The sequence below is a fragment of the Syzygium oleosum genome, unplaced genomic scaffold, assembly GCF_021117445.2.
Source record: "Syzygium oleosum isolate NSW1041296 unplaced genomic scaffold, Sole_v2.1 Sole_v2.07, whole genome shotgun sequence".
Taxonomy (NCBI): Eukaryota; Viridiplantae; Streptophyta; class Magnoliopsida; order Myrtales; family Myrtaceae; genus Syzygium; species Syzygium oleosum.
In genome coordinates this window covers 8,763,841-8,788,394 of record NW_026607491.1, presented here as the reverse complement: position 1 = coordinate 8,788,394, position 24,554 = coordinate 8,763,841, and the positions used below count along the sequence as shown (strand labels likewise).

Below are 24,554 nucleotides of genomic sequence, written 5' to 3'. Positions count from 1 at the left end.
TCACTCAGTCCCACCACACCCATCAATTAGTTCGAGTGACAGCATCTACACTTAACTTCTAAAATAATGCTCATAGAATGCAGACCTTGATCAAGCGGATTCATAAGTGAGAAAAACAGGACAAGCAGGTTTGAATATAACTTCTATAGATCACAAATATATCATCGTTATTGTAAGCCATATTTCAGTCTCCAGGACAATCCAAAATCATACTGAATGAGGCTTCATACATTGGAAACACTACCTCTATCTTAGTCAAAGAGACTGAAGCCCATGTCCTGCAACAAATTAAACAAACAAGTCAGACATAACGAAGAGTTGACCCCATATTACTTTCTCATGCATTGCATGTAAGGGCTGGCAGGAAACAGAAAAAGTTGTGTCGGATGACCATTTTTGCATTGTCAAAAATCCATTTAGATGATTTGAACCCTCCCAATGGAGGAAATTGCTGTTTGACACATCAGGTTGTGTTGTGACGTGTGCATGCAAACATACAGGTGCTCTGTGTTGATGCATGTGTCATGTTTTGTACATACACTGTGTTAGAATCTAGAAATGCAAGAGGCAACCAGAAAGAATGCATAACCACATTGGAGCCAAAATCCCCACAAAACTTACATCATCAGACTCTTCCTTCTCCTCGACTTTCTCCTCCTTCTTTGCTTCAGCTGCCGGTGCGTCGCCGCCACCTCCGCCACTAACAGGAGCAGCTGCTACAGCAACACCACCACCGCCGGAAGGCACCGATGCCAACTTCTCTCTTCCAGATGCAATCAGTTCAGTGATGTCTTTTCCGTTGACTTCGGACAAGAGCAATTCGATCCTACCATCATCGGCCTCAGCGCCAACTGTGGACCCAAAAACCCTATACTTTAGTATGTAGCCCAAAAAGATATCCATTGAAATGAGAATTCACTTATCAACAGCTTTGAAACACTTGCTCTAATATATAAAATAGATTCCTAATAAAACCGGAAATTAATTCAGTTTTGTATAATAGGTTCGATTTCTTTTCTTTCTTCTTCTTTTTTCCCCCTTTTTTCCCGTGCTCCATGTCTCTGTTACTTCATCATTTTTTTCAATACAAACTCACGAGGAACATGTCATGAAAAAGAAAACGTCACAATCCAGAGAGCCCTATGTATGATTTGACCAACTGCATCACAAATTCTGTAATTGAAGCTTTGGCACGAATTGCAGGCCATGCAAAGTTCATTATCAAACCAGTAAGTTATGGGAAACCAAACCTAGGACATACTCAAAATTTCAATATCAGCAAGTTATGGGAAAATCTAACAGGACAGGCACAATGCACTCTAACCAGTAACTGGGTTCTTATTGCAGGGACAAAAGACGCGAAATAACAAATGAGACAACTTCAGAAACGAGAAACAACAAGAAAAACACAAACCATTATACAGTCCAACAGATGATCCACAAACGGTTCAAACATCAAACCACCCAATGAAAATCTATATTTTATCAAAAGCAAAGGAAGGAAATGAAGGAGGGTGCACCACCTGATCCAAGAAAGTGCTTCAAGTCATCAGCAGTTGGGGTAGTGTTCCCTCCCAAAACAGCCAGCAAGTAAGCGGCAACCACCTTCATCTTCTCTGCTCCGACACCAACATAACAATATTCATAATGGTCTCTACAAAAGGTTAGAGAGGGAGAGAGAGAGAGAGAGAGACAGAGAGAGAGAGACAGAGAGAGAGAGAGGGAGAGAGACAGAGAGAGAACCTTGAGAGCCGGACAAAGATGGCTGTTGGGACTGGGAGGGGACGAAGATTAGTTGCTCCTCGTTGCTGCCGGTAACTGGTTTAGGGTTCTTCTTGAGCTGAAGTCAAGGTCAGAATTTAGAAGGATATGATGTGAAGCAGATGATTTTCGAAGATGGGCTGGTCTTGTTCAAGCGAATGGGCCTTCTGTTTGATTGAGCCATGCTCAGTTGGATCCAATACATTCATTCTCATCTTGTCCGTTTCTCTGAGCATTATTGGGTAGGGATCTTTCGACGCGACGGTACCGCTACATTACGTTATTCTTTTGGTATCACCGCGATCGTGTCATACTGTGAAAGTAACATCAACATTCGTTTCATGGCGAACGCTCTCTTGAAACTACAACGCCATGAAGCCTGAGGGGGTACCATGGCGACCGTGAGAGACTTTCATCTGTGAGCCATGGTGTGCTTTAGTTTCAAGATATTCATCGAACATCTCGAGAACACTGAAGCGAACGTCATCGCTGGCCAACTTGTGAATGACAAGAAGAGTAGAGCGGTCCTCATCGGTCCAAGTGACATGGGGTGGACCTGAATTTACCTTATTTACAACATTTAGCACTCATCGAGAATGGTCTTTTGCATGTACAATCCTAGCTTCCACATAGAAGATGGACAAACGCAAGCGATTGTTATAACTTGAAGCCGAAATCTTATTGCTTCATGCTGCTTATATGTTTGAAAGAAAGTAGAGTGGTCGACCAAGGGCAACTTGTCATCCTTCAGGAGGAACATTTCTCAGATGTGCACAAGGAGGTTATTAATTTGGTTGCCCCGGGTGTATACATGAAATTAGCACAATGATGTAAAGTCACTTGTAGGCTCACAAGATATTCATCCAAGTCCTCTATTTCAAACCATCTACACCTTCTACATTACGGTTCACGTCTGTCTGGTTCCGTATCTGCTAAAATAGCAGATCATTAAGAACAGACACTAGATGGCTCACAATATCACTAGCATATCACCAAAATGTCCACAACCCCATTTATCTTGAAATTGAAAGGGGCCTTCAAGAGAGTCTCTCCTAGCTACTGGAGCAAGGGCTATATCCAGTGCCATCCAGTGGCAATTCTGTGCAAAACGTATCATTGATCTTCACCAAAAAAACCATCTCTTGGATGGTGCTCTTTCAACAGGCTCGTCCTTCTTTCTATTATCAATCCCCTGCTTTAGAGACTCCAATCTTCGCCTGTACAAAACTCAAACTGCATAAGAACTGTGAACCATTGAAGTAACAAATTATATAAATCCAAGTTTCTCAACTGTTTAACGCTGACCAAATGTATTGGCTAATAACATATCATGTTACCGCATAATTTTGACATAGATTGATTAAACACGGGTATGTAAGCTCGAACGAAGCATTGCTGTGAGGTTTTGGTGATTTTGTGCATGGGCCTGAGGAACCACAGGGGAAAATTAAGGGGGTACTGGATAGCATACAGTAACTATAGATTGTTCATCATAAGATATCCCCTGTCAGCAGATAATTTATTATGCTGTATACACATATCTACTGATTGTGGAGACCAGCTCTAAAGTAGCCAAAACATATGCTTCTCATGCTTTTTCAGGCTGACTTCCAGAACAATTTTATCTTTACCAAGTAGAACAACTCCAGATCAGGACAAGCATGAACTTAAGCCATCTTTAATATTCCACAAGCCTTATCTGAGTGACTGCAAGGATGAACAGGTGCATCTAAAACTTACTTGGTATCAGTAAGGCGACCATGCAGACTCCATCTCTGGCGAAATCCTTCCATGCCTTCGACTCCACTAGCAAGAATTAGACGCCTGTATTTGCAAGATCAGTAAATCAAAATTTTTTATAGGCAGGTGATATAGTGATTAATTGACTGATAAAAGAACCTGATGAGAGGCAGATGCAAAGCTTCAGAAAGGCATTAAGATCGTGCAAATCTACCACTATGAATGAAAATACCTCTCTAAAGATGTGACTTCTGATTGAAGCTGATCAGCTCTTTCTTTGGCCATGTCTATTGGCATCGAGAACCCCAATTTGTGCTCACTATCTTGAAGCCTTTGTCTCAATTCCTTGTCCTACAACAGAGCAAAACAAGGAATAGTTGCTAGTGTAATTAAATAGAAAACTAAGAGGTATAGCAAAAAGACAGAGGAAAAGTAAATCCAAAGGAATAGTGTTAATCTCACCCTCTTGTCTGCGCATTCTCGATACAAAGCAATCTCATCTTGGCAAAATGGCTCAATATCATTTAATTGCAAGCCTGCAGGATACAGAGGAAATTTGTTTACCAGAAAGGTCATTTTGCAAAGGTAGGAAAATCAATTTCAAGGCTCAAATATTCTAGCAAAACTTTGTTGTGTGGTTTCAGGATCATTTGTTCCTCCTAAAACTGCAATATTTTTGCCGGAAAATGATCCATATAAAGAAGGTAAGAGACAATGGAAGGTATGCAAGTGCCTTGCTCACTTTCAGCATTAAAAAAATAAAAACCACAAGGACTTTCTGCTTCTTGTATCCTATTTCAGATGGTTAACCAGGAAGCCCTTGGATATGCAGCATTCCAATGATCAATTCGATGAGAAGCTTGGTTGTTTCCACAGAGAATACGCATTCATGGCCATCACTTAAAATTTGTCACTGTGTCTTGAACTTCTAAATTTAAAGAATTCGCGTGCCTGATTCATTCAAAGCAAAATTTATCCAGAGTAGACTTACATAGAAACAGATTTCTCAGAATGCCATCACACAATTCAACACCTTCAAGCACGTGAGAGGCAATTTCTGGTGGGATAAGGGGTGAAGGAGGTCCCATCATCAAGTCATCACCGACTAATATTGTCTCCTCCATCATAGGCTTTGAATCAACTGAAACCCATGCAAGACAAAACAAACACAAACGTTGTCACGCACTCGAAAGCAATTGCGCCAGAACTTCTAATCGACACCCAAAGGCGGAGGAGGAAAGCTCCTCTGTTCCAACGCATTGCAGAAGCTCTCCATAGCTATCCACCTTCTCATTACCAGCACTATACATCAATAGTACATGAGAGGACAAAGTTTGATGCCAATTAGAGTCGACCTTTGTAACTAAAGAAATTAAAATCTTGTACGTACCATCCATGGCTAGTTGCTCTGTGGTCCAACTTCAGCAAACTCGTATTCACTCAAGGAAAGAATACAAAGAAGAATATAAACCTGCACCAAACAAAAATTCAGGGACAACGCGTATGACGGGTTTATCTGCTTAATTGAAAATAACAAAAGCCGGAAGCAACCACGCCGTTGCAATTGCATATCCGATCAAAACAAGGGGAAACGCGATGTCAGAAAGCATCAAGAACCAAACTTTTCCAGCGGCCCAGATGTCTCAGGCATTTCATCAAACAGGGCGGGCGCGTGCATAACCTCAAAGTGGCCTTGGGTTTCGCGGGCCCGAAGTTTTAGCATCTGCCAAGATGGCAGCAAACAGAAAAGAACGCAGGGAGGGCGATAATCTCTTCAGAACCGAAAGATATGATGCCGCCACACTCACTACACTAGACAGGGGATGTTCGAAAGATCAGCAAACGCCAAACTAGTTCAAATGGAACGCATTGTCAAGCTGTACGCGGGCACGAAAGAGAGAGAGAGAGAGAGAGAGAGAGAGAGAGAGAGAGTACCACTTCGCTATGGCAAAGATCAAACAGAGAAGAGCGCGAAAGGTGTCGGCAGGTACCTTCGTTCTCCGATGGGAGAGAGGTCCAAATGGGGGGCGGACACGGAACATGCGCGAGACTCTTGTGTCCTGTCTTATTTCGAGACGTATCGTATCACGTGACGGGGGACGATGGAAGAAGTCGATCAAAAAACGAGACCACAGTCAAAATTCTGATCCCCAAAGCTGTGGCCAACACACATGCACACATTCGCGATCGATCGATCAATCGTCATTTAAACATTCTTTCGCTTCTATCCACCATTAAATTGAGCTCATTACTTCGGATGCGTTTGAAAACACTTTAGGAGAAAATTTTTAAGAAAATGCATTTGACTTTAGGTAAAAGCGTTTTTTCAAATTACAAATAGTGTTTGGTAAAGTGTAATTTAACACTTTGAGAAGTAACTTATAACTATACTTTATAACGGACTTATGGTAGTTTTTTTTTTTTTTATTTCTAAAAGAAATTCTCAAACCTTTGTCGGTGGAATTCAGCCGCTGGCAAGCCAAAATGGCCGCCGGCCAGCCTCGCCTGAGTTTTGCAAAACAAATTAGAGCACATTCTTTTGTAATATTGATTAGTACTTAGTATTGAAGAAAATTGCGAACCTATGGCTGGCCCCTTTGTCCGCCGGTGTTCTTACCCATTGACGACGGCTCAAACCATTCGATTGCATCTTCATGAGTTTTCTCATCAACAAATGAAGCCAAAGCCATAAAGATTTCATCCCTCGAGAGCACATTTAGTTGAGGTTCTCCAGATACCGATTCCCAGCCTAATCTTCTGCGAGAAAGAACAGAAAAAGGATGACTTAAAGCTATTAGCAACACAAGTTTAATTTCACAAAAATAGCTAACCGTTATGTCAGTGTTCACATTCTTTGCAACAGAAGAGTAAGAGGTACCAAAACACAAGTGTTTCGCGCATATGTATTGCACAATCACATTCCAAAAGGGAACAAAAATGGAGAACAAGGAAGCTTGTTTTCACTCTATTTCAACCACATGAGCAAGGAACTGCAACCATTCTCTAAATTGTTGCAAGGGAACTTAGTTTTCATACAGCTATCAAATCAATTCATCACCGTGAATTAAGATGAAAGAACTTCATCTTACTCAGCAGAGGGCAGGTGGATAAAATGTCGTCCTAAGTTATCCACTGAATCTGGAAAAGCATCGCAGTATATTTTCACGATATTGTAGCAGACCCGTAGCGCAATTTACTGGCGATCAACTTTCTAAGATGTAGATGGCATATAAGGTAAAGGACTACGTTGTTGCAGAACCACTTGCATCTATTAAATTTGATACCACTGTATAGTCTGTGTCTTTTCTATATACATCCATCAAGGTGAGCAGAGAAGACTGTGACTGTTTGCGAGCCTGGCAAAGGGCATGAGTATCATCCAAGATCCCTAAAAAGGAGTTACTCAATACAGTAATTAGATCTTTGACACTTGCTGACGTTCACAATAACGAAATAACTGATAAAGACGCTCACTGGCTATACTGCATTATAATACCTGAAATGCTAGAGGATGAACTTGCACTTGTTCTAAGTAAGACAATTAACAAGATGCCCTATGGCCAGAATAGAATAAGAGATATACTAAGGTCTTGCTAAAAGTGAAGATAGTTCTTTATGAACTTTCTTTCCTTGGAAACTACAGAGTCATACAGCTGAATCGACAATTTACATAGAGAAAAGTACGTTCATAGTTTCTATGCTTTCCGTTCGCAGGACCTGTCCAGGGAATTTCATCCTTGCTCTACAACTTCCTGTGCCCTTTCTTGTTAGTCTCAACGCATAAATAAACAACTACTCGATAAGTTTAAACTAGCACGCAATCGCATCAAACTTGGCAGGATGCACCCACCAAATTTATCTGTTGCGGAGAGGTAATTGCTTTCTATTGCCTTGATAAGCTGAGCTGCAAGCTTGTCCTCATATTTTACCCTATAAAACCACTCTGATAAATATTAATCTTGATCCAAAAGTGCTCTTTAAATTTTTCCGGATCCTTCTCCTCCGGTAAGCCTAAACTGATGCTAGAAGAATCGAAAAGGTCAGATATGTCAATTTCTCTGCATCGTGTTTCCAAAAGGAACTTTTTCCGTCTCTCATATGGACCAAGGGCCAAGGTTATCGGAACAATCCATAGCCCCAAACCAGCCAATCCAGATAGTAAAAACTGTGACTGCAGTGATAAGCAAAATTCCAGATTTCACTTGACAGAAGCGCCAAAAATTTAAAAGCTTCTACTATGAATGCCAGGCAAAGCATGTCAAACTTGCTTCAAGCTTATAAACATTACAATAACACCTGTTCAAACTCTGATATATGGCCGTTTAGGTTCACGGACATGAGCGGGTATCCTTTTTGCTTTGTCCATGTGTCCATCAGATTAGTTACTTCAACACCAGATTCCTCTGTCAGAACACTCCATAAGTCTTCAGTCTTTGCAATTTTCCATGCATATCTTTTCATGTATGAACTCAACGATTTCTGTCTTCGAGACGCAGAAAGAGTCAGTCAATATTGCTGAATATCTCCTAGTACAGCAATCTACTAAAACTTGCCTTAACATAGATGTGTCCACCATTCAACCATAGATGTGCCCACCATTCCATTCTAACCGGATTGCCAAACCACTGATGAGCAACTTCATGCATTGCACCGTCATCTGATCCAACAGTTAATGGATTTATTACGCATGTTTACCCAAATTGTCAGACTAGAAGGAGGAGAGGGTAACATAATTTCAGGTATAGAGAAAGAGGTTGTGCATCACTTCTATATTTTATATCGTTCACGAGCAGGATACAGAGTAATCAACAGTAATCAGGTCGGCGGAGAAAATTCTTTGCACGTTGCTTCTTAGCAGCTGTGGATTGCAATTCATCATGGAGCATCTTGTCTTCCCGGTATATGATCAAACCATAGTTCTCCATTGCCCCACCATAAAATTCAGGGGCTGCAACCATACGTAGTTTCAGGTGGACAGCAAGAAAGCAAGCAGCACCCATCAAAGAGAGCAATATGAGGCCACACTTTGCCATCATTCTCCAATTCTCTACCAATTTTAAGGCAAAGTTCATCACTTACGGTTCTAAATGCAGCAATGCACAAGAGTGTTATGGGCTAAATTCAAAAGTTCAATACAAAGCATGATTTGGACAGAAAGTCAGTTAAGAATGCCTGTATACGGTAAGTAATGGTTAAAAGTAATCCGCATTGAGTCAACAATAGAGAAAAGCTTTATAGAGTAGTTTATGGGAGATACAAAATTTGCTGATAAATGTGCGTTACATGACGAGCAGCATCATTTGTGGTGGATTTACAAACTATAACAAAATACACTAGGAGCTCAATATCCTTCAAACGCTGTGCAACCTGCAAACAAGAGTCTTCACGCACGCCTGTACTCATCTCCACAGTCACCTATCACTTTAAGGAGATCTCTGCCTCTTTTGGAAACTTCCTGTATGCTGGCTACATCCTCCTCGTCGAGAACAAGGGAAAATATATCGTTCGAATCCTTAATATGTTCCGAAAGACCGAGTCTAACACCTACCATGGATCCTGCTACCGCAGGCTGCAATTCACAGAGAACAGAAATATGATCAAAAGATGCAGTAAAGCCACGGTAATTACGGGATGCTGGAAACGAAGTTAGCAGGAAACTCCGAAGATTACTTGATCCAGTATGTATTTCACAGCTACAGTGGGAATTTTGACCCCATGTTTAGAAGCTACTTTCTTCAGTGTCTGAAGCACAGCTTGGAATTGACTCCACCCTCCCCATGCATCAACCATCTGCCAATCCATGTCAATGTCAAAACTAGACTTGGTTTAATATCAAACCAGATCGATCCCTTATCATTATTTCTTTTTCGAGTAGGTCAACTGAATATTAATGCAAACTCTATTTCCCAAACATCATGTTCTAACAGAAGACATGGAAAGAAAATTTAGTTGAAACTCCAGAAATTTAATATTAAGAGGTACATGCCCTTTTGTACTTCTGCAGGGAAGGAGTGTTTAATGGAGGACCCGCAAAAGGGATTGCCAAGTTGGTGTCAAGGAACTTCTCGGATAAGAGACCACCCATTACTGTGCCGTATCTGTGAATGATCAATCACATGGAGTCACCAAAAAAGGAAGTTGATGCACCCCAAGCGCAATGCACCCACCCACCCAACCACAGAGAGAGAGAGAGAGAGAGAGAGAGAGAGAGAGAGAGAGAGAGACGTTATAAGTTTCACCCCTGTGAGTTGACAAAGCTCTGCCATCTTCTGTTGAGGGCGCATGTCGATGATTGAATGTTGTACCTGACTTGAAAATATTACTTCATCAAAACAAAATAAATCTGACAAAGGATAATTAAGAGTGACATTTCTTTTGAATGTCTGTACCTGATTGCTAACAACCGGAATTTCATGGTCAAGAATAATTTGTAATCTCTCTGTATCAAAATTAGTCAAGGCAACAGTCTTTATCTTACCTGCAAATCAATTGCTATCAATGATTATATGCTTTTACTCTATTATTGAACCAAGTAATGGACATAGAGTAACCTTCTTCTTTCAGATCCGTCAGGTGCTTTAATGCATCAAGGTAACCAGGATTGGAATATTCCCACCTGTTTCAAGTGAGAGACAGAATTACGCCCTTGTTAAATTTGTAATCTTCAGGTACTCTTTAGAGAAGTCAACCCCATCAGAGGATATAAGATGCACTGGGAATGGGAAGATACTGGTTACCGCTATAAATAAATAGAACAAAGAGGCAACCGATAATTAAATGAGATGATCTAGCAAAGGCATTTCTTTTATTCGAAGAATAGATTCAACATGAGGATCTGTGGAAGGTCGCTTACAGCAGATATTCTTAATAGAATGGACAAATGTCAAGAGTCAAATAGGTCAATCATCTTAAAGTGAAGATCAACGTGTCACCAGAACCCACAACAGAGTGAGATTTACCTAAAAGAGATTGATACATTTTAACAGTCCAGTAGTTAGAACCAATGAGGAAGCAGTCGATCTTCTATGAAATAGGATAACAGAAAAGCTTTTGTGGGAGGAAACAAAGTTTTTAATTAGCATGCAGCTTGAAGTACATTTCTGTACAATGAGATGCGCCTCATTGCAGTACTAGCTTTTGACCTTGGGGATAGTTTTTTATCTTTCACAAGTAGTGCCATCTGAATGCTTGTAAAAAATTCTTCCAGTATCCAGTTCAGCATAGATGAAGTCATTACCACAAATAGCGACTAAGTCAGAAGAAAATTATTACCAATGAAACTGAAGCATGTCCAACGAAGCTACATCCATTCTCTTCCTTGAAACATTGATAGCCTCCCTAACAAAACCACTGGTCATCTTAACCGGAGGCGGCACCCATTTAGTGAGCCTGCACAAATTGGTAAAGTGGTAATCATGATGAGAAAATAATTTCATGCCAAGGATTTCGACATTTCCAACATTGAACTGAGGAACTTAAACAGAATGAAATCCATCACTTGTGACATATACTTGGCATGTTTATTTGGTCAATACTCATTACTTACCCTCTGATCTTCTCCAAGAATTCTGGTGGACGTTCCCTTCGAACTCGATTGATGAAGATGCCATACAAATCTTCAGCAGGTCCATCTGAAACAAGAAAGATATCAAACTATAAAAGTTCTATGGACTCCAATTGACGGGCGGAAGCTGACGACACAATACGCTAAAATGCACTTCTTCAAGCACGATACAAATTAAGATATATATTCGCTCAGTTCTGTCTTAAATCCAATAAGACCAACTACCTGATATGATAAAAGTACATATCTTCCTAACCTTCTGGAAACATGGAGAAGGCTATATCAACTCACACCAGAACTGTTACAATTAGCGCCCTATAAAAGAAAAGGCAACGGGTTTTACATATATCAGCCATGTCAAAGGTGTTAAGTCCGGCATCAGCATATCGAAGCATGGCATCGACTGCATTATCTCTGTCCATGCTACCCCATCCACCACTCGTCTGCCACATCCCGTTGACGACCCGGCAAATATCTATCGAATCATTCCCTTTTCTAACCACGGTTCGATGCTTATCCTCAGTTTGCACACACATAGAGGTTCTCGATCTTGGGCAACAACATCTCGCCCTGGTTTCTCTTTTGGCTTTCCACTCGGTTTTGATGGAACTGAAGATGAATTTGCTACATGGGTGCTGCAACAACTCTGCCATTTACAAATGGAATGGCTTCCCAACAAAATGCAACGACAAGATTGAGACTTTCAAAATCAGAAACTGATGACTTCCATGTAATGTCTCCTAAACAAAGTGTGGCGGGTCTTATGTTTTATCCTATCAGCTTCCACTGCTCTTCTCCCAACCGTTAGTTCAGTTAGAATTCACCTTTATTCGCTAGATAGTCCTTCAACTTTTCTCTTTTAAGCATTTCAGACCCCAAAGTCTAAATCTTTCTTATCCGGGTCCCAGTTTAAAGTAGCATTGCAGACTTGCAGTTGGAATTCTTAAAGCACAGGGACTCGGCATAAATAAAAATGTGCATAAACGAGGGAGCTCTTTTCCATTTCAGCAAAGGACAAGAATGACGTGACTCCACACGTCAGCATTAAACCCTGAGGAAAACGCAGCGTTTTTCGAGCAAAAACAAGTTTCCGGGGAAATCTTTTGTTTGTGGAAGAGGCATTGTCACATACAGTGATCGGCCATGTCGAAGGTGGAGAGCCCGGCGTCGGCGTGGCGGAACATGGCGTCGGCGGCGTCGTCCCGGTCGATCCGGCCCCACCCGCCGCCGGTCTGCCACATGCCGTTGAGGACCCTGCATATGTCGAGCGAGTCGCCGCCGTTCTTCAGCGTGACCCGCTGGCTCTGGCTCTGGCTCTGGCTCCCCAGCTCGCTCGCCTGGCCCTGGTAGCACCTGACCCCCGAGCTGGGGCCGAGCCGGCGGAGCGCTCCGGCGCGAGCCGCGGCGTGGCTGTGGGCGGGTTTGGTAGAGCTGAGGGCGGTGAGGTTGGAGAAGCGCGGGTTGTGTACGGTCGCGGCCATGGGACTCTGTTGCAGGTATCCGCGTGTAAAGCGAAGGTTGAGGATAAGGTGGCAACGGGTGGTAGACGCGAAATGACGGCTATGCCCACGTAAGACCTTCCATAAGAATAAATAATCCTTAAAATTCAGCTCAATATTTAATATCATTCTTCGAATTTTTTTATTCATTTGGTATGGTCCTTAAATTATTTCATCATGTTCAATCCAATCTCCAAATTTTTAATTTGTTCAATCTAGTTCTTCGTCGCCATTCACAAGTTTTCATAAGTACATTTATTGCATGAATTTTTGAATATCATTTCATTTCAATCCATTTTTCAAATCAACTAAAAAAAACATGCTGACTTTTTTTATTACCTTTTGCAACTTTTTGGTCCCGTAATGTCATGATAGTTCCGTTTTAAGTATGTCTTAGCTAATGATCTCTATTATAATAAAAGTAGAACATCATCTAGAGTTTGTATCGGGTTAATATTCCTACTATTTTAATTTCCTCATTTTTACAAATGTAACTAAATTCAATTAAGAAAACACCAAACACAAAGGGTTAAAAATTATATCTATCTCAATAGTTAGGAACAGGGTTTGATTAATATAAGTTATCGTTTTTTGATATCCTCTTGAAAACATTTATTGTTAAAATAAAAAGAAATATCACCCGTCATAATTCTAAATGAGATTCTACTTTTACTATTATAGAGATCATTAGCTAAAATGTACTTAAATGGAATTATTGTAATATTTCTAAAGACCAAAAACATAAAAATGAAATAAAAAGATAGCATATTTTTTTGTTAATTTAGGAAATGGGTTGAAATGAAAAAAATATTTTAAATCTGAGCAATAGTGTAATTATGCAAATTTGTGAATAATACAGAATACTTTGTTATGGAAAGTTAGCGGACTAGATTGAATAAATTGAAAGTTGAGGGATTATATTGAACATTCAGAAATACTTCAAGAACCACATTAAACATATTAAAAATCCAACAATGACATTGTACATTGAGGCAAAATTTATGGATTTTTAGTGTTATTTTCCCTTTCGTGGGCAACATAGGAGGATGTACTCTTAATTTGACAACATGTTCAGAAAGTGCATTTGTTTATGTGAAATAATTAACGTGTTTGATAAATTATCATTACTTTCGGTGAATTGGGATTTCAACTTACAGATTTGTTGACCTTTTTGGATCGATTTGGCATGGTACATGGCCAGATCATTGAGGTCAAACGAAGAGAAACGAAAAAACCCCGAAGCCAAATCCATTTTTGTTCAAGAATGATTTGGTCAATAACAACTGTTGTCAGACGTTGACCTGGGTTCAATGGGCAACCTTTCTCCCTCGAACGAGCATCAATTTCAAGGGCCAATTCAGTCGTTGACAATTTTTGCCATGAGAAGCTTCTGTCCCGTCTTCCTCGGTTGATCCTGAAGTCTTCCGTTTCGGCTGCATCGTCATTAGATTAAGGAAAGGCGGTCAAGATCCTCCGACAAAACATTTGCAGCATTTAAGACTTGCTTTAGTCTCATGTGTTGATGGGTCGTGGCGGGTCAAACAATGGACAGTTTCTCGGAAATCAGCAGAACGCGTCATGCTAGCGATTTAAATTTCTTGGAAAATTCTCATTCAGCTTCGGAGCACATTGTATGCTTTCATTCATCTCAGGGAGAGAGTGAGAGAGAGAGAGTCATGGATCATCGAGCAATCGTGATTGACGAGCTGCAAGATGAAGCTTTTGAAAACGACCCAGCCGGATCCGTTGCTGGGTCCATCGGAGAGGGTCGGTTCGAGTCGATGACGAAGCGGGAACCGTTTATGCCTAATGGACTAACTTCACCCCGAGGAACTATGATGAGGCTGGCCCAGGTGATGCTGCTGCAGGATCGCATAATGACACAGTTACTTACTGCTTGGCCCGTGTTAGGCGCCAACCAGGGGAAAGGGAAAGACGCTTCCGAGCCGGGACCTCGTCTTGCGCCATCTTTAGGATCTCCCCGACTCTTTGTGGGATCAATCCGAAGGCTGAACAGCCAGAGATCGTATCTATTGGCCCGTATCACAGGGGCCGGGACCATTTGCTTGAGTTTGAAGAGCCCAAGTGGTTCTTCCTCAGGAGGTTCCTTCACCGCACATCCTGGAACGAGGCGAGTCTCATTGAATTGTTGGCAGAAGAGGAAAATTCTGCCCGAAGTTGCTACTCGGAACCTGTGCTTATGTCGAGTGGCGACTTCGTGGAGATGATGCTACTCGATGGTTGCTTTGTGCTGGAACTCCTAATCCACATTTTCAGGAGCGATGGCGCTATTGACGAAGATGACCCCATCTTTACACGGCCTTGGATAATCCCGATTCTCATCAGGGACTTGCTGAAGCTTGAAAACCAGGTTCCGTACTTCCTTCTCAAGTCATTGTTTGACTTCTCGAGCTCAACAAGGGTCGAGGCGAAAACAGACTATTTGTGCACACTCGCTTTGAGAGCGTTCAATCTGGCCTATCCGAGATCCGTGGCGCTTCTCGAATATCAAGGGAATCTGCAATGCAAGCATTTACTTGACCTGTTTTACTTGACTCTCTTTCCCCCGCAACTATCCACAGAAGTACCGGCCGTCGTATCAGTCCGTACCGTGTGTAACCTGCCTTAAGCCCTCTGGAATCAAATTCAAGTCCAGGGAGACAGAAAACTTCCTGGACATAAGTTTCCGGAAACGGGTGCTCGAGATGCCATCCATCACCATCAAGGACTTCATGACCACCGTGCTGATAAACTGCGTCGCCCTGGAACAATGCCAGGAAAACAGCTCCAAGTACATCACCGATTACGTCTCATTCATGCACTGCCTCATCAATCAGCCGAAAGACGTGTCGCTCCTCTGTTCTGATGGGATCATCACAAGATTTTCTCATGATGACCAGTATGTTGCTAATTTGTTCAATAAGCTTGGGAACAGTATCGTTTTTGTTAAATATGTCTTGAATTATGTTTTCGGTCCGGTTCAACACCCGACCCGACATATTTTTGTGCGACCCGAAAATTGAGATTTAGTTCGCAACGCGGAGAGTTGGGCCGATAGGCTAGGTTTTCTCATTGATATACAGAGAGAATTTTGTTTTCGGAGAGTTTTGTGAGCCGTGAGCTTTTGTCGTTGTTTCGACTTCTGAAAACTGTACTCTCTTTGATTATAGTGGAATTTTGTCTTGCCTTGCCCGTGGACGTAGATCACGTTGTGATCGAATCACGTAAATCCTCGTGTTCTGTGTTTGCTTTTCCGCGTTTGCTTCAACAGTTTTCAATGTTCATGACTGTTATCTGTCCAAGCAGTTTTGAGGAACTGGAATCATACTTCTACAGCAACTGGGCGAACATGATGCGCACTTACTTTTCCAGTCCGTGGTCAGTCATATCGGTCTTCTCTGCTTTCTTGGTCATAGTTCTCACCATGACACAGACGGTTTTCGCTGTACTCAGTTATCACTTCCACTAGGATTTGTTATTCAGTAGATGTGTCCCGGCAAGTGAGAAGTCTTTTGTAACAAAGCTTCTTTTCGAGGTTGGACGAACTCAGAGATGATTATGAAAGTCATAGGACAGAAATCTAAGATAAAGCAAACCGGATTTACAAATAATGCTGCTGATGTTGGTACTTCAGACGACTTGAATAACCGAAAAAAGAAGAAGCTTTTAAGTGTGTCGCTCAACGGAGGAATTGTCTGTGAGAAGAGCTCGACGAAAACTATAATAGTTGCACCACACTCCCAGGCATCATTACAACGACACTGATAATCGCAGATTTGCAGCCGCAGTTCTATAATGCAGAAAAAACTAGTGAAAGGAAGCATTTCTACAGGTGATGGAGTGCTCGAGTTCACCATGAGGGCAGGGCTCTCTTTTTCATGGCTGATGCCGACCCTGGAGTTTGATGATCCGATAGCCATTTAGATACATAGTTGCTCGTCGTGTCTTGACGAGAAGATTAACAAGACCTTAGGTTGCAATAAAAAGAGTGGCTGTTCAACGAAACTTGGGACTTGCTAATGCTATTGTCATAAACTCCAGGAAAATCCTTGTGCAGATACTGTGGCACTTGAATGGTGGAATATGATTGCACTCAGCTTTTGCTCTTTTAAAAAGTTTCGACCCGCTTGCATTTTTCAAAGAGCTTGATGTGCTGAAATTAACCCTCACATTGGGATTATACATGGATGATCTGTCTTTGACCGGACCGGAAAGGCAGACTTAATCCGGTGCGTGAAAGTTGATTCAGGATATCACATGACCGCAACAAAAAGAAAAGAAAGTTAGCATTAGTAAATAAAGGACTTTGAAAGGATGGATGGTCTGTTTAAGCATTCCTATTCCATCCCTTCAATTTTCACAAGTTGTGGAAATTTCAATTGGTTTTCATTTCAGCTCTCTTCCCTTGTGTTGACTTTCTTCTAAGTGCAAGTCTGAGTCAACTCTCAAGTTCGTCAGAGATCCATCGTGGTGTATTATATGCGCAAAGTGGGGTCATGGTAATTGTTAAAAGCCCTAGATGGGTCCAAAGTTTTCGGGCTAGGACCATCCAGTTAGTCCAGGCCTAAACCCTAAACAAAGTGTTGAAATTGGACAATTGGCTAAACTCACAAGCCCATTTGTACATTTCTTAGCCTTTTAAGCGAGAGAAAAAAAAAATCCCTCGTGTCGACATGATTTCTGTTGTGAAATTAAAAATTCAGAAACGAAAGGGGTGATTGGCTTGATGATTTTGCCACATCGGAAGGAATATGTATGTCGACACAAGCAGAACTTTCGGCATTGTGGTTGGGACTTTCACAAAACAATATGGGTTGCATGAGATCATCATGGAAATTGATGTTAAAGCCATCACCGATCTTGTTAGTTCAGAGGTTATGGTTGATAATGTAGACTCTGCTTTGCTTAAAGATATTAAAAGTCTGTTGAGTTCTCACTTTAAGTTCAAAGCGCAAGATAATTTTCGGGAAGGAAACTATCTTGCGATTGGCTTGCTAAGTTGGGAATCCATAAGCACTTGGACAATAGGTTCTTTTCTCTGCCTCCTAGAGAGTTACTTCATGTTTATTAGGTGATAAAAAAAATAGTAAATTGACGACATTAAAAATTTGTATTCGACTTTAGCCTTTTTTAATACAAAAAAAATTAGAAAGTGCATTTTAAGATACTGGTTAAGCTACAGCTCATGCTGTGAAATTATATAATGTTGATTTCACATGTTTAATTTCTTTGTAATGGGGGGAATTTTTATTCTTCTACTCCACTCAAATATCTCTATGTCATAAAGAAAATTTGAAGTAATTTTCAACCTCCAACGTATACTCGAATATTCGAATGCCGCTCATACTCGTTGTAAGACGCAATTATAAATCGTACATAACCGGATCATTAATAAAATACTAATTTGAAATGAAGAACCTAAATATCCCCATATTTCGTCGATTCACGGGCGGTAATTTAAACTATTTCCTAAAATAAGTCAAGCTCGTCGTTTCAATTTCCTCAACGGGCTATTTTCCGGTGTTGCTTGCACATGCGAGTGCCTTCTTCGCAAGTCTCCAAATCATAACTTTTCATATACGGTAATCTCACTGCGATCGGTTTCATCTATCACATTATTTATAGAATTGATATTCTAATTTTTTTTTTCATATTTTAAGACCCACGCCTACGCGGTTGGGCGGTGACATGCAATTTTTAGAATATGGTTTTTGGTTTTGTACGAAAAGGCGATTCATCGAGCAGTAATGCTTACTCAGTGCTATTGCTTGATCCTTTGAATTGAGCACAGATCAATGCACCATTTTGATTGATTGCATGGCAATCAGTTCGTTTTCTGCAAAGGAGAAACCTTCATTGGATGGCAGTCGAGTGATAAGAATCGTCGGGATGGGAAAATGCTCCCACTTTATCTCAATTATAAGATAACTAGATGGTCATCATTTTGCCAGAGATTTTATAATAATAATAAAAAATAGATCATGATTCTTATTACTAAATGACCCGCGCGCGCGAATTTGACGCCACATGATACGGATTTGATTCCCCACGACCTCGAACGCGAGAACACCACGAAGCCAAGTTTTGGCTCACGTTGTGCTCCCTAATCGACCGAACCCGAGAGCCTATTGCATACTCCGGAACTGAGAAAATTACAAAAATGATCCTAAATTTTTTGCGATTGTACAAATTCAGTCATAAACCTTTTTTTTTTGTCAATTCAGCCCTCAACGTTTTGTATTTGTGTCAATTCAATCCATCCGGCTAATTTTGGTCAACCGGCACTGACGTAGACTTTTTAAATAAAACTTTAATATTTTTTTTTCTTTTCTTTAATTTTTTCCCCTCCACTTAGCGCTGGCGAGGGTTGAGACACCCACGACACTAGGAGAGGCCGTAATGCCCTCGCCAGATCTAGCTCGGAGAGGCCGCGGCGCCCTTTCCCAAGCCCAGCAACCCTCGTCGGCTCTAAGTGCAAGGAAAAAAAAACTAAAGAAAAGAAAAGAAAAGAATATAAAAAATTCAAAATATTATTTAAAAAAGTCCGTCAGCGCTGGCCAGCCAGCCAGAATTGTCCGGATTGACTGAACTGACACAAATGCAAAAGGTTTAGGACTGAATTAGCAAAAAAAAAAAAGTTTAGGACTGAATTGGCATAATTGCATTATGTTTAGGACTTTTCTGGTAATTCTACCCTTCGAAACTATGCCATCTTTGCGCAGGCTGAATAACAAGTTTCTCCAATAAAGTTTCTCCGATAGAGTTCATATCTCATGCTAATGTTCGGGACTATAAGAAAGTTCCTCATATCATTCAATTTCGCTTTTTGAGTTGAGTGTGAAGTTTGGTTCTCGAATTCTCTCCTATGCAAAGACAAATTCGAGCATTGGTAGGCTAGTCCTAAACTAAATAGTCTCATCATGTCTAATACCACGGAAAATTCTAAACTAGTACACTTGTGATAAATTTATCTTAAAATAATTTTTTGACCATCAAAGACCCCAAACCGGTACATTTATGGCAAATTTAGTCTAAACTAATTTTTTGACCACTAAAAACCCCCAAACTAGTACACTTGTGATAAATATACCCTCCATTAAATTGCATTAATACCACGAAAAATCATAAACTGGTAAATCTATGATAAACAGAGGGATAAAACCCTAAGCTGGGTACACTTGTTAATTGCCACGTGTCATACAACTAGGCAATTTGATAATAACATTTAACGGATGGTAAATTTGTCACGTGTACCGGTTTAAGGTTTTTGGTAATCAAAAAATTTATTTGGAGTAAATTTGTTACATGTGTACTAGTTTTTCGATTTTTTCGTAATATTAATGAACTTATTATATGGATGCCAATTTAGTCCTAAACATTTCAATTTTGCCAATTTAGTCCTCAAGCTTTACGTGAAATTTTAATGTTGTCCTTCTGGTCAATTTTCGTCAAAAATCGCTGACGTGACGATCCAGTCGTCGAGGGCCATCGGTGATTTGATGACGGAAGAATTACATGGAATTTCATGCAAATGTTAATGACTAAATTGGCAGAATTAGAGAATTCGAAATTGAATTGGTATCCGTACGATAGGTTTAGGATCAATAGAATAATCTCTCCTCATATAACATGAAATAGAAATGGCGAAATTAGAAAAGGTACAAAAAACCGTTGTTTTGGGGTTGATTTTGACTTCCCTTTGAATATACCGTCTTCCTCTTTGTTGGGTTGAATGCCCTTTGTAGGACCCCCTTAGTAAAGGAACCTGAGCTCCCTTGCAAAGAGAGGCATGGCCTGCAGACTTCTACTAGATTTGAGGTTAAGTAGCTTCAGAAGAAGCTAACCTCTTTCACCTTTATCATCTCTATGTAAAGAGCAGCGCGACGCCATTAAGGACCATATTCCATCCCAAAGAAGAAATCGACGAAGAGTCGTAGGCTTGTTAGCTGTCTTGGAACCCAGATATGGCGGCTAAGGCAATGGCGAGCTTGGGCATGTCCTTGCTGGTATTCTTGCTAGCTCTGGTGATGGCTGAAGCGGATCCGGGGGCCAAGCTAGTGAAGTGCCAAGACAAGACCTCCCCTTGTTACCATGTGAAGCAGTATTGTCCCGCTGGTTGCCTCAGGACTTGTGAGGTGGATTGTGCTTCCTGCCGACCTGTTTGCACCGGGAGCAACAACAGCGACAATGGCAGCAACAACGGCAACAACAACGTCAATAACAACAACAATAACGGCAACAACAACGTCAACAACAACGATAACAATGGCAACAACAACGGCAACAACAACGATAACAACAACGGCAACAACAACGATAACAACAACAACAACAACAACAACAACAATAGCAATGGCAACAGCAACGATAACAATAACAACAATGGCAACAATGGCAGTGGCACCCCGACACACCAGCCGCCGCCTCCATCTACTCCGGTCCTCGTCCCTCCCCCTCCAAATTCCCCGCCAACCGCCACGCCTCCAGGCGGTGGATCCATGCCGCCAAATGCCCCACCGACCCACATGCCTCCTCCAAGCAGCGGTTCCACCCCACCTAATGCCCCTCCGACCACCACACCTCCTCCTACGCAGTATCCTCCTCCACCTCCATCGAGCGAAGTATCGGGAGGGAAGAGAGTGAGGTGCAAGAATAGGAATTATCCTCATTGCTATGGATTGGAGCAAAGCTGCCCCAGTGCTTGCGCATCTACCTGTGAGGTTGATTGTGTGACTTGCAAGACAGTTTGCAGTAAGTCCTCACTATATCCCCTTTTCTCATTCACATTTTTCTAACTTTTGTTTGTTCTAAGCTTGCTTTTAAATAATATAATGTTCTCTTCCCTCACTGTACATAGACTTGCATGAACGTAAATCTTATCTGACTCTGAATATCTTAGTGAAGCGTTAAATTGTACCAAACAGGAATACATAAGGGGTCTTAAGAATTGTCCTGAAAATGGGACAGGATGATTGTTCGAATTGATTAGATTAGGAACATGCAAATTGACCCTCTTGGAACTTTGATTAGTCACTCTGGATACGTATTCATCACCTGATCAGATCATGGCACACGCAATTGGAAGAAAGTTATGTTTCGATGAAAGTTATTTTTATTAGGGATAAGTGCATTCAAAGTTCTAAAACTTGTCAAGAAAGTGTAATTGAGTCCTAAAAATTTCATAATGTGCAATTAAGTCCTAAAACTTGTTAAGAAAGTGCAATTGAGTCATAAAACTTTCAAAAATTGCAAACAAGTCCTAAAACTTGTCACGAAAATGCAAACAAGTTCTAAAATTTGTTACATTAGTTCAATTAAGTCCTTCCATTGATTGCACTTTTTGAAAGTTTTAGGACTTGATTGCACTTTCGTGACAAGTTTTAGGACTTGATCGCATTTTTTGAAAGTTTTAGGACTCAATTGCACTTTCTTGATAAGTTTTAGGACTTCTAGTACATTTATCCCTTTTTATTACTACAAATAGTTTCGATAGTGGAAATCTCTTTCCGGTCATGTATGCTGTTCCTGACATCGACCCAAGTAATTATGTTTCTATAATCAGAGGATCTCAATTCGGAATTACTATGACTAGTCTTTCCAAGGATGCTAAAAATTTCTATTGCCAATTGTGAGCAGGCTGCGACAATCCCGGCGCGGTGTGCCAAGACCCACGCTTCATCGGCGGCGATGGCATCACCTTCTACTTCCATGGCAAGAAGAATCGTGACTTCTGCCTCGTCTCCGACACTAACCTCCACATCAATGCGCACTTCATTGGCCGCCGCAATGCCAACATGCACCGCGACTTCACCTGGGTCCAGTCCCTTGGTATCCTCTTTGGCTCCCACAACCTCTTCATCGGCGCCCTCAAGACCTCATCTTGGGACGATGCCATCGACCGGCTCTCCCTCTACCTCAACGGCGCCCCCATCACCCTCCCTCAACACGAGGGTGCCTTGTGGCACTCCAAGACCACCCCACGCATCTCATTCACAAGGCACCGCGACACGAACGCTATCAAAATCGAAGTGGAGAAGAACTTCAAGATCAAGGCCATGGTTGTCCCGATCACACGGAAGGACTCATTGATCCACAACTACGGAATAACCAACGAAGATCGCTTCGCTCACTTGGACTTGAGCTTCAAGTTCTATGCATTGAGCAGTGACGTGAGCGGTGTCTTGGGGCAGACATACGCGAGGAACTACGTGAGCAGGGCAAAGATGGACGTGGCAATGCCGGTGCTGGGAGGTGAGAGGGAGTTCGCATCTTCAGGCCTTTTCACCACCGACTGTGCAGCATCCCGGTTCATCGGCCAGTTGGCGCCGAGGAACTCGACCGAGAATTTTGAGTACGCCGATCTTGAGTGCGCTGGCGGAGTAGAGGGCAGTGGAGTTGTCTGCAAGAGATAAATATGCATATAATCACTCCTCGATCTCTCAGTCTCATTCATGTGCAAAGTTATATACACCTTCTGTTGTTAAGTTGATACAATAAGGTCCAGAGTGGGGTGAAATATGACCTCTCTGGCTAGTTTCCATTCCATATATCTGTTCATTTCTCTTAATAAAACTCTTTACAACAAGTGAACAAGTGAATATAGAGTACGTGCATTTTGTGTTATCTATTCTTGGCACGAGTGAATATAAACCATTTTTCCAATTCATTTCCACTTAATCAATATACACACAATCTTCCTCAGGCGGTTCACAGTTCACATAGCCATGTAGCGTGGTCAAAGTGGGGTTAGTGAACTTCATATATAAAATGTTAATTAGCATCCTTATTTAGGGTACACCCAAAATAGTTTCTCCTCATCATGAAGCAACTGTTCTCTCTTCAATCACCATAGGCAATCCCCTCTGATGCTGGCGGTGAGCCCCGGCACGAACCGGGGCCCTCGATGACCGTCTGTGACGTGGACATCAAACCGCCGGACCAGAGCGAGTGCGACGCTCTTCATCTCTGCCAGGGCCATCTCCTTGCCCAGGCAGACCCGAATCCGGCCTGGAAAGCCGGGCACTTGTACGGGCTCTTGGGTGAGAAGATCCCGTCCCTTGTCAGCCACCGCCCGGGCCGTGAATTCAAGGTAGTCCGTGCCCCACAACCACTCCATCTGACCCATGGCGTAGGGGTGGTACATGACCCTCATCCCCTTCTTGACCCATTTCTGTCAACATCCTGCGCGAACCTCGAGTTGAACTGGACCGGTGGGTACAGCCTCACGCACTCGTACAGAGCCGCTTGCAAGTAGTGCATCTTGCGCATCTGGTCGAAGCTCGCGAGGCCGTCGCTGGCGTGACCCGGTCCGATTCCTCCCTTACGGCGTCTCTGACCTCTAGGTTCTGCGACACCAGCCAGAAGAAGCTGGTCAACGTGGACGCCACCGTGTCGCGACCCGCCAGAAGGAAGCTTACCACGATGTCCCTCGAGTACCTGTCGTCGTTGACGGTGATCATGAATCTCGAGAGAAGATCGTTGCGACCTTCCGAAGGACCCATTTCTGGCTTTTGATTGATTACCTCGTCGGCAAGGGCGTTGACCATCTTGATGGCCTCCCTGAGCCTCCTCTCGCTGCCGACGTTGAGCTGCCGCTTGATTCTTCAGACCAGTGGCGATGGGCTCATCGCCCGCTCCGCTGACAGCCTCAATGCCGCATCGAACGCCTCTGCGAACTCCGACACAGGCAGCGACAGCTTCAGCCAGCATCTTACCGATGACTATCAGGAACTGATAATCTCTTCCTTTTGTTTTCCATTCTTTAAGGAATAAGAGCCACGCTTATGTCGGTTGGGTTGGTGACGTGCAAGTTTTAGAATATGGTTCTCTGGTTTCTGTACGAAAAAGGTTTCTCCGAGCAGTAATGCTTACTCAATGCTATAGTCATTCCTTTGACCTGATCCCAGATCAGTGAACCATTTGATTGATTGCATGGCAATCATTTTCATATCTGCAACGAAGAAACCTTCATTGGACTGCGACTCACCCAT

At 42.0% G+C, this 24,554-nt stretch overlaps 4 protein-coding genes and 2 pseudogenes across 8 annotated transcripts; 2 read left to right on the top strand and 4 right to left on the bottom strand.

Moving 5' to 3' along the window:
* Window positions 1–129: 129 nt before the first annotated feature.
* Window positions 130–1,904, bottom strand: LOC115675369 (60S acidic ribosomal protein P2-1-like). Its single transcript, XM_030597988.2, has 4 exons — window positions 1,744–1,904; window positions 1,524–1,616; window positions 622–851; window positions 130–278 (listed from the first exon to the last, which is right to left on the bottom strand). Exons 2-4 carry the CDS (start codon window positions 1,609–1,611, stop codon window positions 252–254), a joined length of 345 nt encoding a protein of 114 aa, XP_030453848.1. The 5' UTR covers window positions 1,612–1,616; window positions 1,744–1,904; the 3' UTR covers window positions 130–251.
* Window positions 1,905–2,480: 576 nt separating this feature from the next.
* On the bottom strand, window positions 2,481–5,576 carry LOC115673899 (uncharacterized). 4 transcript variants are annotated; one of them, XM_056313473.1, is made up of 8 exons: window positions 5,437–5,576; window positions 5,124–5,224; window positions 4,892–4,972; window positions 4,493–4,642; window positions 3,964–4,037; window positions 3,734–3,852; window positions 3,502–3,585; window positions 2,481–2,978 (listed from the first exon to the last, which is right to left on the bottom strand). In XM_056313473.1, exons 3-8 carry the CDS (start codon window positions 4,896–4,898, stop codon window positions 2,885–2,887), a joined length of 528 nt encoding a protein of 175 aa, XP_056169448.1. In that variant the 5' UTR covers window positions 4,899–4,972; window positions 5,124–5,224; window positions 5,437–5,576; the 3' UTR covers window positions 2,481–2,884. The 4 variants fall into 4 exon arrangements, with proteins under 4 accessions (XP_056169448.1, XP_056169447.1, XP_056169449.1 ...); XM_056313472.1 differs by having other exon boundaries at window positions 5,124–5,351; window positions 5,437–5,574; XM_056313474.1 differs by having other exon boundaries at window positions 5,124–5,308; window positions 5,437–5,558.
* Window positions 5,577–8,709: 3,133 nt separating this feature from the next.
* Window positions 8,710–12,621, bottom strand: LOC115677767 (flagellar radial spoke protein 5). 2 transcript variants are annotated; one of them, XM_030600994.2, is made up of 9 exons: window positions 12,198–12,621; window positions 11,048–11,132; window positions 10,774–10,890; window positions 10,053–10,117; window positions 9,891–9,979; window positions 9,727–9,806; window positions 9,488–9,599; window positions 9,172–9,291; window positions 8,710–9,070 (listed from the first exon to the last, which is right to left on the bottom strand). In XM_030600994.2, exons 1-9 carry the CDS (start codon window positions 12,544–12,546, stop codon window positions 8,885–8,887), a joined length of 1,203 nt encoding a protein of 400 aa, XP_030456854.1. In that variant the 5' UTR covers window positions 12,547–12,621; the 3' UTR covers window positions 8,710–8,884. The 2 variants fall into 2 exon arrangements, with proteins under 2 accessions (XP_030456854.1, XP_030456858.1); XM_030600998.2 differs by lacking the exon at window positions 12,198–12,621 and adding an exon at window positions 11,409–12,164.
* Window positions 12,622–13,974: 1,353 nt separating this feature from the next.
* Window positions 13,975–16,055, top strand: LOC115673190 (UPF0481 protein At3g47200-like; annotated as a pseudogene).
* A 4,422-nt stretch (window positions 16,056–20,477) lies between these two features.
* Window positions 20,478–22,976, top strand: LOC115676154 (uncharacterized). Its single transcript, XM_030599041.2, has 2 exons — window positions 20,478–21,315; window positions 22,201–22,976. The coding sequence occupies exons 1-2, from the start codon at window positions 20,529–20,531 to the stop codon at window positions 22,974–22,976; spliced, it is 1,563 nt and encodes a 520-aa protein (XP_030454901.2). The 5' UTR covers window positions 20,478–20,528.
* Window positions 22,977–23,381: 405 nt separating this feature from the next.
* LOC115673160 (cytochrome P450 94C1-like) lies at window positions 23,382–24,554 on the bottom strand (annotated as a pseudogene).

Bases quoted from the DNA above. Each gene is read 5' to 3' on its own strand.
- LOC115677767 (XM_030600994.2), bottom strand. From the start codon at position 12,546: ATGGCCGCGACCGTACACAACCCGCGCTTCTCCAACCTCACCGCCCTC. The intron at 9,980-10,052 runs GTTACTCTATGT...ATTGATTTGCAG, and splicing joins GACGGATCTGAAAGAAGAAG to GTAAGATAAAGACTGTTGCC. The intron at 9,807-9,890 runs GTACAGACATTC...TTTTCAAGTCAG, and splicing joins TTCCGGTTGTTAGCAATCAG to GTACAACATTCAATCATCGA.
- LOC115673899 (XM_056313473.1), bottom strand. The intron at 3,586-3,733 runs GTATTTTCATTC...TTGCAAATACAG, and splicing joins GAAGTCACATCTTTAGAGAG to GCGTCTAATTCTTGCTAGTG. The intron at 2,979-3,501 runs GTAAGTTTTAGA...AGTTTTGTACAG, and splicing joins GGTCGCCTTACTGATACCAA to GCGAAGATTGGAGTCTCTAA.
- LOC115675369 (XM_030597988.2), bottom strand. From the start codon at position 1,611: ATGAAGGTGGTTGCCGCTTACTTGCTGGCTGTTTTGGGAGGGAACACT. The intron at 852-1,523 runs GTGGTGCACCCT...TTGGGTCCACAG, and splicing joins GAAGCACTTTCTTGGATCAG to TTGGCGCTGAGGCCGATGAT. The intron at 279-621 runs GTAAGTTTTGTG...AATTTGTTGCAG, and splicing joins AGAAGGAAGAGTCTGATGAT to GACATGGGCTTCAGTCTCTT.
- LOC115676154 (XM_030599041.2), top strand. From the start codon at position 20,529: ATGGCGGCTAAGGCAATGGCGAGCTTGGGCATGTCCTTGCTGGTATTC. The intron at 21,316-22,200 runs GTAAGTCCTCAC...AATTGTGAGCAG, and splicing joins GACTTGCAAGACAGTTTGCA to GCTGCGACAATCCCGGCGCG.